Source organism: Zalophus californianus, chromosome X (assembly GCF_009762305.2).
Source record: "Zalophus californianus isolate mZalCal1 chromosome X, mZalCal1.pri.v2, whole genome shotgun sequence".
In the NCBI taxonomy this organism is placed as follows: domain Eukaryota; kingdom Metazoa; phylum Chordata; class Mammalia; order Carnivora; family Otariidae; genus Zalophus; species Zalophus californianus.
In genome coordinates, this window is record NC_045612.1 from 769,125 (window position 1) to 781,634 (window position 12,510).

The 12,510-nt window shown below is 38.3% G+C and overlaps 1 protein-coding gene across 8 annotated transcripts in view; it reads left to right on the plus strand.

Annotated features, from left to right (window-relative positions):
• Nucleotides 1-12,510, plus strand: part of F8 (coagulation factor VIII) — a 138,120-nt gene that overhangs the window by 26,432 nt on the left and 99,178 nt on the right. For all 8 annotated transcript variants that reach the window (XM_027608366.2, XM_027608365.2, XM_027608364.2 and 5 more), the window contains 2 exons: nt 924-1,136; nt 9,342-9,410. In XM_027608366.2, coding sequence (XP_027464167.1) covers nt 924-1,136; nt 9,342-9,410 — 282 coding nt within the window. The remainder of the gene's footprint in view (nt 1-923; nt 1,137-9,341; nt 9,411-12,510) is intronic.

Genomic DNA, 12,510 nt, shown 5'->3' on the forward strand with positions numbered 1-12,510 from the left:
GGTCCCTCTCTAAGAAGTATAGATGTTATGGGGTAAGGTATAAATGAAGAGCCTCCTGAATGCTTTGGGCTACTCTGGAACTCCAGAGACCATTATAAATCCAGGAAGTTATAGTGAAGTTTCTAGAAAAATGTTTCAATAGAAGTATAAGGCATTATGTCAGTGCCTTTAAATAGTTTCTATTTCTGTCCACTGAAATGACCTAGAAGCAAAGATACTTCATTAACAATGAACACATATAGTGCTCAATTTAGAATCGAGGTATTAATCCAGGGGTTAATTTTAACATCACTAAGCATGAGACAGCCAGAAAATATCTGCCCCTGATGTGATCTGCTCCTCCAGAGAAGAACCAAGTTAAAAACATTTTTAAAAAGGGCCACCTGCGTTGCTCAGTTGGTTAAGTATCAGATGCTAGATTTTGGCTCAGATCATGATCTCAGGGTCACGAGATCAAACCCTGTGTCAGGCTCCGTGCTGGGTGTGGAGTCTGCTTAAGATTCTCTTTCTCCCCCTCCCTCTGCCCCTACCCTGCCACTCCCCCTCTAAAAAAACATTTTTAAAAATCTCTGTATCTCATCTTTCCATGACCATTACTCATTAGAGAGTCTGAGACAAAGTACATAACCAATGTATGTCTGTTGAGTTGAATTGATGTGAACTAGGTAAAAAGGTGCAATGATGGAAGCAGTATTATTGGTTAGAATCTGGAGGTCACAGTGAGAACCACTCAACCCCTCATGCTTGCATTAGTGGTCTACAACTTCTCTGGAATATATGAAGCTGTTTGATAGTCTTCCAAATTAAGTTGCAGAAAGTCTATTTCTTTCTACTGATAGAATCTACTGATAACAATGAACTTGCTATGTTTCCTTGAGTGAACAATGGGTATGGAAAGGACAATTTTATCCCTTCTTGCTTAGGTGCTGAATATGAGGATCAGACCAGCCAAAAGGAGAAGGAAGATGATAAAGTCATTCCTGGTGAAAGCCATACCTATGTCTGGCAGGTCCTGAAAGAGAACGGTCCAATGGCCTCTGATCCACCATGTCTCACCTACTCATATTTTTCTCATGTGGACCTGGTGAAAGACCTGAATTCAGGCCTCATTGGAGCCCTGCTGGTTTGCAAAGAAGGTAAGTGTGAGAAAGGGTAGGACTCAAATCAAATAAGCATGGAAGTATAAACATCTGGGTCAATTATTAAAGCATTGTGTTCTTCCAAACCTCCAAAGGAGGTTTCTTTTCCCTAGCAACATGCCCATGGAAAGAAAATACTACATTCAGTGGGCTATCTCAGTAGTACCTTTTGTAAATTTTGTGTTAAGTTCCCTGAAAGCTTTCTGGAGATAAACACATCCAACTGTGTCATCTGTATCTCAAAAGCATTTAAAAATTGGAGAAAAGCAGGGTGCCTAGGTGGCTCAGTCAGTTAAGTCCAACTATTGATTTTAGCTCAGGTCTTAAACTCAGGGTTGTGAATTCGAGCCCCACATTGGGCTCTGCATTGGGCTCTGCACTGGGTGTGGAGCCTACTTTAAAAAAAAATAGGAGAAAAGCGAACATTTATAACTGTTATTCTAAAAATCATCTTAAATTTAATTAAACCTGGGGCACCTGGGTGGCTCAGTCCGGATCCCATTATCCTGGGATTGAGCCCCACATCGGGCTACCTGCTCAGCAGGGGACCTGCTTCTCCATCTCCCTCTGCTGTTCCTCCTGCTTGTGCTCACTCTCTATCAAATAAATAAATAAAATCTTTAAAAAAAAAAAAAACAGCAGTATCAGATCCCTGGCCAGACTGGAGACCTTATATGAGCCACTCTACCTCTCAGAATGACAGCTGGATCTGCAGTCCTCTTGCAGCCCACTGTCTGAGGATTTCCAATGAGGCTGTAGTCAAATAGTGCTGGAGCCAAGGTCATCCCGAATGAAACTTTATTCACATGTCTGGCACGTGGGCTTGGAAACTCAAATAGCTGGAGCTTTCCACAGGGTCTTTTCAGCATGGGAGCTACAGGGTAGCCAGAAGTTTTTTTCCTTTTAAATGGACTCTATTTTTAGAGTAGTTTAGGTTTACAGAAAAATTGAGCAGAAAGTACAGAGAATTCCCAAATACCACCTGTCCACCACCCACACACAGCCTGCCCCACTATCAACATCCTGCACCACAGTGGTATGGCTGTTACAATTGGTGAACCTACACTGACATATCATTATCAACCAAAGTCCATACTTTACATGAGGGTTCACTCTTGTTGGTTTGCAGTCTACAGGTTTGGACAAATATAGAATGACATGTATCCACCATTATAGTATCATACAAAATAGTTTCACTATTCTAAAAATCCTCTGTGTCCCCACCTATTCATCCTTTCCTGTCCCACCCCCTAGCAACCACTGATTTTTTAAATTGTCTCCATAGTTTTGCCTTTTCCAAAATGTGAAATAGTTGAAATTATACAGTATGTAGCCTTTTTATATTGGCTTCTTCCAGTTAGTAATATGCATTTAGGTTTCCTCCATGTCTTCTCATGGCTTGATAGCTTTTTTCTTTTTTTTTTTAAGATTTTATTTATTTATTTGACAGAGAGAGACACAGCGAGAGAGGGAACACAAGCAGGGGGAGTGGGAGAGGGAGAAGCAGGCTTCCCGCCAAACAGGGAGCCCGATGCGGGGCTCGATCCCAGTACCCTGGGATCATGACCTGAGCTGAAGGCAGATGCTTAACGACTGAGCCACCCAGGCGCCCCTGGATAGCTTTTTTCTTATTAGCACTGAATAATATTCTGTTGTCTGGATGGACCACAGTTTATTTATCTACTCACCAATGAAGGACATCTTGGTTGCTTCCAAGTTTTAACAGTTACGAATAAAGCTGCTATAAACATCCATGTGCAGGTTTGTATGCATACATAGTTTTCAACCCCTTTGGGTAAATGCCAAGGAGCACAGTTGCTGGAGCCTATGGCAAGCGTATGCTTTCTTTTGTAAGAAACTGCCAACCTGTTTTCCAAGGTGGCTGTATCATTTTGTATTCCCAGCAGCAACGAATGAGACTTCCTGCTCTTCCTCATCCTCACCAGCTTTTGGTATTGCCAGTATTTTGGAATTTGGCCAGTCTTATAGGTATGTAGTGGTAATCAAATTCCTGTAATTTGCATTTCCGTGATAACATATGATGTGAAGCATGTTTTTATTTTTAAATTTTTATTTATTTATTTGAGATAGAGAACACAAGCAGGGAGGAGGGGCAGAGGGAGAGGGAGAAGCAGACTGCCTGCTGAGCAGGGAGCCTGACATGGGGCTCAATCTCAGGACCCCAAGTTCATAACCTGAGCCAAAGTCAGATGCTTAACTGACTGAGCCACCCAGGTGTCCCATGAAGCATGTTTTTATATGCTTATTTGCCCTCTGTATATCTTCTTTGCTGAGGTGTCTGTTCAGGTCTTTTTCCCATTTTTAAATCAGATTGTTTTCTTATTGAGTTTTAAGAGTTCTTTGTATATTTTGGATAACAGTCTATCAGATTATGTCTTTTGTAAATATTTTCTCTCAGTCTTTGGCTTGTCTTCTCTTTCTCCTTAGTAGCCAGATCTTTTATGTGGTGGCTCATGCAGTCTTTTATATGGTCCCTTTTTTAACCTGGCCTCAAGTTACACAGCATCCCTTCTGCCTCATTGTGTTTGTTGGAATGAATCACTATGGCCAGTGCACAAAGAGGGAGGGGAATTAGACTCCACCTTTTGATGGGAGGATAAGCAAAGAATTTGTGAACATGAACCACCATTTCTGGATGATGATGATGATTATGATTCCAAAAGAACAAGAGGGGAGGGAATAGAAGGTGACCAGAAGAATTTGTACTCGTTTCATTTGGAAGTATTATCTCTTATATAATAAGTTCCGTTTCATAGGCATAATTAATGACAAAGTGCTCAACCACAGTGTGTTATTTGTGAGATACAAAGTTTAATAAAACAATAAAATCATCGGGGCACCTGGGTGTCTCAGTTAAGCATCCAACTCTTGATCTCAACTTGGGTCTTGATCTCAGGGTCGTGAGTTCAAGCTCCATGTTGGTCTCTACACTGGATGTGGAGCCTACTTAAAAAATAATAAATAAATAAATAAAATCATCAAAACATGTTTACCTATAAAATATAAATAAATAAATTTAAAATTAAAAGGATTATTTGGCAGAAAATTGACTTAAAAGGTCAACACAGAGGCACCTGGCTGGCTCAGTCAGTGGAGCATGCAACTCTTGGTCTCGGGGTTCTAAGTTTGAGCCCCACATTGGGTATAGAGATTACTTAAAAGTCAAATCTTTATTAAAAAATTAAAATAAATAAATTTAAAAATTAAATAAATTTTTTAAAAAGTACAATCTTTAAAAAAAAGTCAACAGAGGTTCTAGTTTTAGATAAGATGGAAGAAACATATACTACCCTTTATCTCCCATTAGCTCAACTATAGAACCTTGACAAAATGCATAGCCAGCCATTTGAGAATCCTAAAAATCAAATAGAACAAACAGGTCAGGAAAAGGCATCAGAATTTAAAGTACCACCAAACTGGTGGAGAATTTCTCTTTTTATTCCCCTTCAGAATTGCCCAAATGGGCAAAGGATGTGAATAGATATTTCTGGGGGGAAAAAGATATAGATATGGTTAACAAGTATATCAAAAGGTGCTCAACATCACTAATCATCAGGAAAAGGCAAATCAAAACCACAAAGAGATATCACCTCACACCAGTCAGAATGGCTAAAAGCAACAACACAGGAAACAACAGATGTTGGTGAGGATGTGGAGAAAGGGGAACCTCTTGCACTATTGGTGGGAATGCAAGCTGGTGCAGCCACTCTGGAAAACAGTATGGAGGGTCCTCAAAAAGTGAAACATAGAACTACCCTGTGACCCAGCAATTGCACTACTAGGTATTTACCCCAAAGAATACAAAAATACAGATTTGAAGGGATATATGCACCCCAGTGTCTATAGCAGCATTATCTGTTATAGCCGGATTATGGAAAGAGCCCCATCCATTCATCAAATCAATTGATGAATGGATAAAAAAGATGTGGGGTGTGTGTGTGTGTGTGTGTGTAGGAATGTTATTATATAGTGAACTATTACTCAGCCATAAAAAAGAATGAAATCTTGCCATTTACAATGACAGGGATGGAGCTAGAGAGTATAATGCTAAGCGAAATAAGTCAGAGAAAGACAAATACCATATGATTTCACTCGTGAAATTTAAGAAACAAAACATATGAGCAAATGGGGAAAAAAGGAAACAGAGAGGAAAACCAAGAAACAGGCTTAACTACAGAACAAACTAATGGTTACCAGAGAGAAGTGGGGGGGATGAGTTACATAGGTGATGGGGATTAAGGAGGACACTTGTGGTGAGCACTGGGTACTGTATGGAGGTGTTGAATCACTATATTGTACACCTGAAAGTAATATTACACTGTATGTTAACTAACTGGAATTTAGATAAATCTCTAAAAAATTAGTATTTTATATACTTTCAATGAATAACTGGAAACCAAAATGTAAGAAAGAATGTTAACAATAGCTCCAAAAATGGAAAGTTTAGGTATAAATCTAACAAAACATGTACACTGTCTGTATGGCGAAAACTACAAAGTGAAAGAAGTCAAACAGAGACATACTGTTTGTGTACTGTAAGATTCAGTATAGTAAAGATCTCAGTTCTCCCCAGTCTGTAGGTTCTCAGCAAGATTTTTTTTGTGGTCACAGACAAGCTGATTCTGAAATTTATATGAAAAAGCAAAAGTACTAGATTAGCGGGGCGCCTGGGTGGCTCAGTCGTTAAGCATCTGCCTTTGGCTCAGGTCATGATCCCAGGGTCCTGGGATTGAGCCCCGCATTGGGCTCCCTGCTCGGCGGGAAGCCTGCTTCTCCCTCTCCCACTCCCCCTGCTTGTGTTCCCTCTCTCGCTGTCTCTCTCTCTGTCAAATAAATAAATATATAAAATATTTTTTAAAAAGGTACTAGATTAGCTAAAATGATTTTGCAAAAGAATAAATTTGGAGTAATAATCCTACTCAGTTTTGCAATTTACTACAAAGCTGCTGTAATCATAATGTGTTAGTTAACGGAATAGACCTGTAGATCAATGAAATAGAATAAAAGTCCGGAAATAGATCCACACAAGTGAGCCCAATTGATTTGGTGCAAAAACAACTCAAAGGAAGCGTCTTTTCGACAAATGGTGTTGGAACAGTTGGACATCTATATGCAATGATCCTTAGACCTCACTAGTTATACAAAGAGTTACTCAAAATGAATTGTAGCTTTAAATGTAATATGTACAACCATAACACTTGGCTTCATGACCTGTGAACACCTCCTTCATGACCTGAGGTTAAGAGAAGGCTCCTGAGAAAACATCACAAACACAGTCCATAAAAGAAAAAATTGATAAGTGTGACTTCATCAACATTAATAATTTTTGCTTTTGTAATAAAAAAACACTGTTTTTTTAAAGATGTTTTTAATTTATTTTTTGACAGAGAGAGACAGCGAGAGAGGGAACACAAGCAGAGGGAGTGGCAGAGGGAGAAGCAGGCTTCCCGCTGAGCAGGGAGCCCAATGTGGGGCTCGATCCCAGGCCCCTGGGATCATGACCTGAGCCGAAGGCAGACACTTAATGACTGAGCCACCCAGGCGCCCCCAAAAAACACTGTTAAGAGAATGAAGAGACAAGCTACAGACTGGGAGGAAATATTTGCCAGTCACATATCTGGCAAAGGACTGATGTGATATATATAAAAAATATATTCACAATAACGAAGATATTTTTATATGTTTTACATATGTATTATACATGTGTATTATATATGTATGTATTATAAAACATTTTATTTTATAAAACATGCTCTCAAATCTCAACAATAAGGAAAAAAATCCATTTTTAATGGGCAAAATATTTGAATAGATAATTCACCAAAGAAGATATACAAGTGCCAAATAAATACCTGAAAAGTTGTCCAGTATCATTGGCCACTAGGGAAATGCATATTAAAACCACAATGAAATACTGCTACATATTTATTAGAATACCTAATGTAATAATTTTAAAAATTGTTAAGAATGCTGTCAAGAATGCAGACCAACAGGAAGTCTCATACATTGTTGTAGGGGATTCAGTATAGCCACTCTGGAAAACATTTTGGCAGTTTAATATTGTGATTTAAATAAAATATGTATTTGGTTTTCATCTCCTTCCTGATAGAGCTTCTAAAACTCTTGAGATTTTTCTATAATGAGAGCAATAAAGATGTCTTTTGTTTTGTTAGTGAGGTGATTTTTGGACCATGTACCTAAGGATGGGGGCTGATTGCCAGTAGGGTCAACCAAGTGATTAAAGGGCTGGAATTTTCAGTCTCACCCACTCTAAACCTCCCCCCCCCCCAGGAGGAGAGAGAGGGACTAAGTATTGAGTTCAGTTGCCAATGGCTAATGATTTAATCAATCATGCCTATGTAATGAAGCTTCCGTAAAACAAACAAACAAACAAACAAACAAAAGGACGGGGTTCAAAGAGCTTCCAGGTTGGTGAACACCAGGAGATTTGAGGAAAGTGGCATACCTGGAGGAGGGCATGGGAGCTCTGCATCTTTTCCCCATAACTTGCCCTACACATTTCTTCCTTCTGGCTGTTTCTTAGCTATATCTTTTTTGAATGAACTGGTGATCTACTAAGTAACATGTTTCTCTGAGTTCTGTGAGCTGCTCTAGCAAATTAATGGAACCCAAGAAGGGAGTTTTGGGAACCTCTGATCTGTAGAGGTTGGTCAGAAGCACAGGTGATGACCTGGACTTTGGATTGGCATCTGATGTATGGGTGCAGGGAAGTCTGGTAGAACTGAGCCCTTAACCTGTGGGAATCTACACCATCTCTAGAGAAAGAGTTTCAGAATTAAGTTTAAATGTAGGACACCCAGCTGATGTCACAGAATTGCTTGGTGATAGGGAAAAACCCATGTATACTGGAATTGTTGTCACAATTATAGGCAATTTCTTATAAAGGTAAATATATATTTAATTTCCATTCCTGAGTATTTACCCTAGACTAATGAAAACTTAATATTCACATAAAAATCTGTACGTACATTAATGTTCACAGCAGCTTTATTTGTAATAGCCAAGAACTGGAAACAACCTAAATGCCCTTCAGCAAGTGAATGGTTAAACAAACTGTGGTACATCCATACCATGAAATACTCCTCATCAATAAAACAAAATGAAGTACTGATAGATGCAACAAAATGGATGAATCTCAAAGGCATTATACTGAGTAAAAAAGCCAATCTCAAAAGGTTCTATATTGTATGGTTCCATTTATATGACAATCTCAAAAATACAAATATATTGCAATGGGGAGCAGATCAGTGGTTGCCAAGGGTATGACCATATGTATGACTCTCTCTCTCACTATGACTATATATGTGTCTATAAAGGGATAGAAGGAGGGAGTTTTTTGGGATGTTGGAACTGTTCTGTGTCCTGATGGTTGGTGGTTTCATGAATCTATACCTGTGTTAAGACCCACAGACTTATACACCAAAAGTAAAACTCAGTTTCACTACTTGGTAATTTTGAAAATAAAAAGAATTCAAATGTTTTCAGACAGCTTTACCTATATATTAAATTTGTATAGGTGAGTTACTTTCTTCGTCCAATCGAAGATTTACTTTCAAGTGTCAAGGGTACAAGAAAAAAGGAGAATGGCATAAACAAAAATCTTCCTGCTTAAAGTAAGCCTGCAAAGGAAATTTCCCAATCAAATGAAGAAATACAATTCTAAGAAAGACAACCAACAAATTCAATAATTAAAGCATGAAGCAAGTTCATTTGTAACATTAACAGCTTGAAATATTGGTATACATGGTGTTCACTTATTTATATTTGCCTATATGCACACTTCCCATGAACAGCATTTACAGTTTTTACAATTTTCCTCTTTTAAGTTTGTTCTGAATACATGTATATATACTTATATGAAATATGATTATATGGGCTTATATTTTGCATGTTTCTTTAATTTCACTTTCTGAGTAATTCATTTTTCTTGTATTTTACATAAGTACTGGTCTGCAACAAATTTGAAATGAAAAAAGTCGTTTAACCCAAATAGTATTAGAAGAACTGGTATAGGACACCTGACACCAAAGAAGCAATACTATGGTAAAGTTAACAGGAGACCAAGAGACAAAGCAGTAGATGAAGTGATGTCTCCTCCTAGTGTTGATTTCCTATGACAGGATTCTCAATAGAAGATAAATGTTCTCACTTCTTTTTCAGGGAGTCTGGCCAAAGAAAGGACACAGACCTTGCATGAATTTGTACTACTTTTTGCTGTATTTGATGAAGGTTAGTGAGCTGCAATCTGAATTTGGGTCTCCTAAAAAAATAGAATATATTAATTTAATCTGGTATTTGAGAATGAGGGCTGCTATTGTCTAGAGGAAGTGATTATAGAAAGATCATAAACTACTGTTCAGGAATGAAGGAAGTGGGGATGGAACTGAATTTCCAGAAAAAAATACAGCCTGAGTTCCTTTGGGAGCTATCAGGTAAGAAGATAGAGGAGCTGGGTAACAGGCTGGGCTTATCCCCCTCATTAAATCCATTAACAAAGACTTTTAGCTCTAATTTTTAAATACTTCCTCTTATCTTTTTTTATTATTATTATGTTATGTTAGTCACCATACATTACATCATTAGTTTTTGATGTAGTGTTCTGTGATTCATTATTTGCATATAACACCCAATGCTCCATGCAGAATGTGCCCTCTTTAATGCCCATCACCAGGCTAACCCATCCCCCCACCCCCTCCCTTCTTATCTTTTTTTATAAAATTTTATTTATTTTTTAATTTAAATTTTTAAAAGATTTTAAGTATAATTGACATCTATTAGTTTCAGGTGTAGAGAATAATGATCCAATTATATATATTATGAAATGCTCACCATGATAAGTGTATTGCAGTAGTATTGAATTGCAGTAATATTCCCTAGGCTGTACTTTCATCCCTGTGACTTACTTGTTTTATAACTGGAAGTTTGTACTTCATTAACCCCTTCACCTACTTGCCCATCTCCCAACCCCCCTGTCAACCACCAGTTTGTTCTCTGTGTTTGTGGGTCTGTTTCTGCTTTGTCTGTTTTGTTTTTTAAATTCTACATAAAAGTGAAGCCATACAGTATTTCTCTTTCTCTGACTCATTTCACTTAGCATAAGTGAAATACTCTCTAGGTCTATTTATGTTGCTGCAAATGGGAAGATCTCATTCTTTTATGTGTATATATATATATATATATTTATATATATATACACACACATATATACACATAAAGAACAGGTGTTCTTTACCTGTTCTTTACCCATTGATCTATGGATGGACACTTCGGCTGCTTCCATATCTTGGCTATTGTAAATAATGCTGCAGTAAACATAGGGGTGCATATATCCCATCGAATTAGTGATTTTGTATTTTGGGGGTAAATACCCAGAAGTGGAATTACTGGATCATAGAGTAGTTCTATTTTTCATGTTTTGAGGGCCCTCCATACTGTTTTCCACAGTGTCTGCACCAGTTTGCACTCCCAACAATAGTGCACGAGGGCTCCTTTTTCTCCTTGTCCTCGCCAACACCTGTTATCTCTTGTGTTTTTGATACTAGCCATTTTTTGAGTAATGTGAGGTGGTATTTCATTGCAGTTTTGATTTGTATTTCCCTGATGATTAGTAATTTGGTTGAGCATCTTTTCATGTGTCTTTTTAAGACAAATTTTTTTAAAAAATGAATATTTAAGGGATACAACATGATGATTTGATATACAAAAGATAATAAAATGATTACTATAGTCAAGCTAATCAATATATGTCTCCTCACATAGTTACCATTTTTTGTGTGTGATGAGTGCACCTATAACCTACTCCTTTAGCATATTTTCAATGTTCAATACAGTATTATTAACTGTAGTTATCACGCCTGTATAGTAGATCCCTGGAACTTACTCATCTTAAGACTGAAAGTTTGGGAGCACCTGAGTGGTGCAGTTGGTTGAGTGTCCAACTCTTGGCTTTGTCTCAGGTCATGATCTCAGGATTATGAGGTTGAGCCTCTGTGTCAGACTCTCTGCTCAGCGCAGAGTCTGCTTGAGGATTCTTTCTCTACCCCTCTCTTCCCCTCCCCCTCTCTAAAAAAAATAAATCTTTAAAAAAGTACTGAGAGTTTGTAGTCTTTAGACAATAATTTCCCATTTCCCCCACCCCTCTGCTCCTGGCAACCAGCATTCTGCTGTGTGCTTCTATGTGGCAAGTTACTTAAACTCCCTGTGTCTCAGTTTCCTCAAATTGAAAATTGAAATAATAATACTTTCTTCATAGGATAGTTGTGGGGATTAAGTAAGTGAGTTAAATTAAGTAACTTAGAACATTATGTGGTGCAGAACTTCTGCCACCTCCTCCTCCTAATATAAGCAACAGCATGATCATCTTCTCTCCCATCTTATCCTCCCACACTGCCTCTTCTGAACTGAGGACCTTATCATCCCTCTCCTGACTAGTCTCCCTGTCTTTTTGTGTCCCCAACACTCCATTATTACTGATGACCTGTCTAGCCTCACTGTACAGGCCCCAGCCACCCTGAACACAGTTTGTATCACACTGAAACGTGCCATGCTCTTTCTTGCATCCAGACCCTTGTTTATGCTGTTACCTCTGCCTAGAAAGCCTGTCTGCACCTTCACACCAAGTTAAGTTTTTCCTTCTCCTTCCAGTCTGCATTTTACATTTATACGTTTCCACAGCACCTGGAGTTTCCTCTTTATCACACTAAATCATCATTGCATGCCTCTTTGATTTTATATCCCTTTCCCTTCAAGTAAAGTGAAGTCCCTTCTCCTCTCTGCATCTGTATTAGCCTGTTCTAATCTCTGTTACATTACTCTGTACTCTGTTATAATTGTCAATTTCTCTATTCAAGCTAAATTGTAAGCACCTTGAAGGCAGAGACTGTCTTCTCTGTCCTCAGTGCCTAGCACTCAGTAGTGCTCAGTAAATATGTTTGGATGAATGAACGAATCAGTAGATGAACAGATAAAGGAACTTAATTTCAGGGAGGTGGGTCGAAAGCTTTCAGGTTTTTGAGTTTTCATTCATTCATTACTACAATCTGAATGAAGCAATTAGGACGAGGACAGGGACTGACAGCCCTTTTCTAAGATGATTTCCATCTGCTCCCTTTTAAATGAGTCAGTGAATGAATAGAATGAAGTCCTCATGGCACAAACCGACCAATATTCTCCCTTCTAGTTATCATTTGCCATCATCCCTTCCCATCTACTGTCATGGACAAATATAGGGAGAGATAATCAATTTGAGCAAGAAATGTCTGCCTTTTGGTAATTGTCTTCTGCCTTTCTCTTACTGACTTTGAGGGCAAGTCATCCATGCCTACTGTGC